This window comes from Marmota flaviventris, chromosome 2 (assembly GCF_047511675.1).
Source record: "Marmota flaviventris isolate mMarFla1 chromosome 2, mMarFla1.hap1, whole genome shotgun sequence".
NCBI classification, from domain to species: Eukaryota; Metazoa; Chordata; class Mammalia; order Rodentia; family Sciuridae; genus Marmota; species Marmota flaviventris.
This window is the reverse complement of record NC_092499.1, coordinates 82,233,518-82,239,164: the sequence shown is the minus strand read 5'-3', so window position 1 is coordinate 82,239,164 and position 5,647 is coordinate 82,233,518. Positions and strand designations below refer to the sequence as shown.

Here is a 5,647-nt window from a genome sequence, read left to right as displayed (position 1 = left end):
GCAACCTGGTGACATTGAAACTGTTGTTCTCTGGGCCCTGCAGTGTGGAAGATTATCAAGGGCAGCAATATTGCCTTATTTTTTCTTTCTTTCTTTCTCTCCAATGCCTTATATATCTTCTGCCATGTGTTAGACACTCTATAAATATTTGCTTATTTGAGCAAAACTGAAATATTAAGAATAAATTAATCCAAAGCTAAAAATGTAAAAAAAAGTAAAAATAATTTTAAAATAAAATCATAAAAGATGATTAAAATAGAAACAAGATATAATACAATGGTCTAAAAAATTATGAATTTTAGAGAGAAGATATTAAAAAATAAGGTTGCCCCCCAAAATCTTTTCTCTTTAAAAAAAGGTTCAAAAAAAGCAAATAACTGAACTCTTATCACTGCCTATGTTAAATCTGCTTCTCAAGAAAGACTTACCATGTCCACAAAGCAGGAAAATCCCCTGACCTCCTTCAGTGTTTCTCCAAAACCGCTCATGCTATGGCCCACAAACCTTTCTCAAGCCTAGGAAATGAAACAGAAAATGCTTTGTTTATCCAGGCCTGTGAGCTGGCAGCTCATTGTTCTTAAAGTAGTCTGAAACAGCTACTGCAAAGAGTGTAATCAAGCTTCATTTTAGCTGGAAAAAAAAGAGAATATATCTAGTATATTAGAGTTACGAAAACCATAACTTTAATATTAACTAATGATATTCTGAAAACTAAAAATCCAGTTTAACGAATCACAGAATGACTTGATAGCCCCAAAGATCACTACTTTAAATTTTTAAATATTTTTTAATTGCACTCAAAGTATAAGAGTCTCTTCTCATTTTAAAATTCCAATGTCACAAATGAAAACAAAGATCCTTTGACAGTAACCCTTAATCCAGGTCCCCTTCCTTTGTCTCTGGGATAACAACAGATGGTCACATTTTTCCAAAAAATCTATCAGTCAGTTCCTTGTAAGTGGTGGGGTCATGTGGGTGGACTAATGAGTTCCATGTGGTGTAAGCTCATTATCATACTTCATTTGTTATATAATGTGTCCGTTGTTCAGATACAATGTTACATAGCTATCACATGACTTGAAGAGTTTTTCTATGATGTAAATCCACAGATGATTATGCTGAAAGAAGTGTTGAATGTTTATCACTCAGGGTTTGATGGAACCCTTTGCTTAGCTTTATATTTATGTGTACTTAACATTGTAGACACAGAGGACTCTAGTTTCTTTTCACTGTTTTATAGATACTGCCAGGAATTAATCAAGGCCCAGGGAAGAATAGATGTCACAATTGCCATGCCCACAGCCAGTTGTGCTGGGCAAGAGGGGAACTAGAGTGCCTGGAGATTCATGTGAGACATAGGGCTTCATGAGAAGTACCTACAGGGAAGATCCCGTGGTGACAGGTGAACAAGTAGCACCTCCATCCACAGCGGTGCTTTGCCAAGCAGTGCCCTCTCTCCCGCATGACATTTTGCCCAGTGTTGGCTGGCTGAATGAGTGACACATAACCTTTGTACAGTACCCTCAGTTCTACTGCAGTCACCACTGAGAGGGGATCTATATGTTAGGCTGCTAGAGCAGTAACATCATCAGCATTAGCTTGGTTTGCTTGTATGCCCAGCATCCCAAGGGGCCACGTTGTGAAGTATATGTGAAAAAATAATAATAATAGGTGACTTTGTAAAGATAAAATTATTTTTCCCTAGTTCTCAGTATGCATTAGAGAAAGCCATGGTCTTTCAAAATAATATACATCTGGACATTGAAGCCCAGGCTTGTTCTCAGTGTTAACTAGGCTAGGTTTTTGAGAACAGAAAGGGGACATTCAGGGATGGTGTTTTACTCTCAACCTTTTCTTTAAGTGTGATACAACACTCAATTGGGAAATTGAAGGTAAGTATTTGAAGGCACTATCTTCAATAGTTTGGTAGGTTTGGGAGAACCAATAAGACATGGACAAGGAACCTAGGGCTGGCAAAAGCAGTGAGCTGTTATCATCCTTATGGCAACAGGGCTCTGGGAAGAAAGGGAATGCTAGAAATCACAAATAGGCTACTGCTGAAGAAGAGGGTGTCACCCTCTTCTCTGTAACAGAGCCTGCTTCTGTAGGTTATCACAGACTTTTCCTGCATCCCAAGAGACCATCCCATTATCCCAAGGTGCGTTGCCCTAAATAGCATTGTAAGTGAACCTAGCAGCCTATTCTACTAATCTATCAGTCAGTTCCTTGTAAGTGGTAGGGCATGTGGGTAGACTAACGTATTTTATGTGGTGTAATCTCATTATTATAATTCATTTGCTATATAATATGTCCCTTGTTCAGACACAATGTTTCATAGATATCTCATGAATTGAAAAGTTTTTCTATAATGCAAATCCACAGATAATTAGGCTAAAAGAAATGTTGAATATTTATCACTCAGTGGTTGACCAAAGAAATAGTATCACTAGAGTGTATAGAATAAAGTATTACTTATTGGAATTAGACTTGTACAATGGTGGAAACCATTAGGTAGTTCTTAAAAGTCTGTTACCACTGAACCTCATGCAAGTCTGAGGCCAGTAAAGCCACCATTATGAAAGATGAGTCATCCTTAAAGAAAAGGAAGATATAATAGCACTAGGGTCTTGTGGTGCCCCTCTCGGTTCCCAAGAGCCTAACAAAGCCAAGTGAATAGAGTGTCTGGGCCAGAATGAGTAGATAAAGTTTATCTTGAAGGATATTTTCTCTCATGCACAATGGGAACTAGGGACAGCTACTGTAAAAAGTTGCTTTTGCATGTACACCAGGAGAGTTGCTTCTTGGGATGCTGGTCATAGAAGTAAACTAAGCAAACTAATTCTGGTGATGTTACTGCTTCTGCAGCCTAACATATAGAACCCCTCTCCGAGTGGGGACAGGTGTGGAACTGAAGGTGCTGAGGAAAGGATACGTGTCACTCATCCAGCCAGTCAATACTAAATAAAATGCCATGAGGTAGACAAAGTACCTCTTGAGAAAGCTCCATAAGGGACACAGAGGTGCTATGTGTTCAGCCTATCACCAATGAACCTTTCCTGTGAGCATTTCCTCAATAAAACTTATGACTCATATACTGTCTCTGGGTATTTTTTTGGTCTCTCAACAACTTATCTCACTGGCCCAAATGTGCTTTGGCCTGACAGAAGGACAAATGGACATGAAACAGAGACCAAAGATAAACCACTATTGTGTCTGTCTCTTAAAACTTCCTCTTTTTTTTTTTTTTTTGTTTATATTGGGGATTGAATCTAGGCACACTCAACTACTGAGCCCCATCCATTGAACTTTTTATATTTTATTTAGAGACAGGGTCTTGGTAAGTTTCTTAGGGCCTTGCTAAGTTGCTGAGGCTGCCTTCGAACTCTGTATCCTCTTGCCTCAGCCTCCGGAGCTGCTGAGATTATAGGCATACACCACGGCGCCTAACTTAGTACTTCCAATTTTGATAATGCAGGTAACTGTGTAACCTGAGTACTTTCATCATAGTCATGTCCTTGCATCTGGCTCAGGATTTGGAGGAACTGCAGGGAGAGAACCAGTAGGAGATAGGAACTGCAGTCTTAGGTGCTTTTCCATACCATAGGGTGAGCCAGCATACCAGAAGCAACATGGGGACAGTACACCCATCTTCAAAACAAAGGTGAATGTTTCATCAATTCCACATCCAAAATCCATGCAAACTTTCCATGTGGTAAAATTCAGACAGAAATATACTAAGCAAAATGGGAGAAAAGGAAGTAGGATAAAAAGGGCAATGGAAATTGAATGGGTTTGGGTAGCATAATGCTAATCAAGAAAAGACATGATGCTTTCTTAGTTCCTTCTTGGCCTTCTAAAAATAGCTTTGACCTTTCTATCAAAACACCATTTATCCATTAGACTAGGGTGAGCGCTCTTGAGAGTCTAACCTCCTTGCACAGCCTTGCAGAGTACCAAGAGGGAGTGTTTGTAAGTTGCAAGAAAGCAAAAGAAGCTCGTTTTAATGTCCTCTCTTTGAATACAGCCAGAAATTCCTGTATGTGAGGTAATTGCTGTTTTTAAGAGAAAAAAGACCAAGTGAGAAAATTTCCCAGTTCTAAAGGCTTTAAAGTAGCCTGCCCTCTTTTATACGTCTATGAATTTACTTCATTTATATATTATTCCTTAGGAATTGAGGTTGAGAATTATCATAATCTATGCTTTTCAAATAATTTTCTATATGATTTCTTCTGTTTTCAGAAGAGATTTTCCCTTCCTTCTAATTAGAAGACAAAATGGCCTCAATATCAGCATGCATAAGCAAATGAGAGTAGACAAAGAAAGGCTTATCTCTGAGTTTTATCATCAACAATGAATGTCTGTGTTCAAAGAAGACTGTTCTAAATACAATCATTTAAGAGAGCTTCCCGTAACTCACTAACTGTCTGCATATTCTCCTCATTGCCACCTTCATTTCTTGGTTCCGTAGTGTGTAGATGACAGGATTCAGAAAAGGAGTCAGAACAGCATCAAAGAAGGCCAGGAACTTATCCAGGTGTGTGGAGGGAGATGGCCATGTGTAGAAGAATATCAAAGGACCAAAGAACAAGACCACCACAGTGATGTGAGCTGACAGTGTGGACAGAGCCTTGGAGGAACCAGCAGAAGAGTGTTTCTGAACAGTGAGAATGATGACAACATAGGAAATGATCAGTATGAAGAAGGAGCCCACAGAGATGAAACCACTGTTGGCTGTGACCATGAGTTCCAGTCGATAGGTGTCTGTGCAGGCAAGTTTGATGAATCTAGGAAGGTCACAGTAAAAGCTGTCCAACACATTAGGGCCACAGAAGGGCAATTTTACTACAAAAGCTAATTGAACCAGTGAGTGCGTGAGGCCAACCACCCAGGCAGCCACTAAAAAGAAGATGCACATCCTTGGGCTCATGATGGTCAGGTAGTGCAGAGGCTTACATATGGCCACATATCTGTCAAAGGCCATGGCTATGAGGAGCACCATCTCCACACCACCAATGGGATGGATGAAGAAGATCTGGGTGATGCAGCCTCTAAAGGAGATGACTTTTCGCTTCCTGAAAAGGTCGTAAATCATCTTTGGGGAACTGACAGAAGAAACACCCAGGTCAATGAAGGAGAGATTAGCTAATAGAAAGTACATGGGAGAGTGTAAGTGAGGCTCAGAAGCCACTGTGAACACAATGATGGAGTTTCCTGTCATGCTTGCCACATAAAACATGGAGGAGAAAACAAAGAGGAGTAGTTGGATACCCCAGGAGTTGGTGAGTCCCAGGAACACAAACTCTGACACTACAGAATGATTTGCTCCATCCATTGACTTTGTTGGAGGTGCTGCCTGAAGAACAACAGGAGAAAATGCAAATTATGACAAGTATATTAATAGACCAGGAAGAGAGAGGTCAAAGTTATAAAAACCTAGTTTTAGTTTAGCATTAAACCAACCTAAATATCAACAAGTATATGAAAAAAGGCTTAACATCACTAATGAATCAGGGAAGTATTAACTAAAATCAGTGAAATATTAGTTTATACTTGTTAAAACAGTTATTATCACAAAGTCAAAATATAACATGTTTGGGGTGGATATCAAGTTAGAAATTCTTTGTACACTGTTGGTTGGACTTTAAGA

At 39.3% G+C, this 5,647-nt stretch overlaps 1 protein-coding gene across 1 annotated transcript; it reads right to left on the bottom strand.

Moving 5' to 3' along the window:
• Positions 1-4,393: 4,393 nt before the first annotated feature.
• Positions 4,394-5,335, bottom strand: LOC114084946 (olfactory receptor 4F21-like). Its single transcript, XM_027926070.2, has one exon. The coding sequence runs from the start codon at positions 5,330-5,332 to the stop codon at positions 4,394-4,396; it is 939 nt and encodes a 312-aa protein (XP_027781871.2). The 5' UTR covers positions 5,333-5,335.
• Positions 5,336-5,647: the final 312 nt, after the last annotated feature.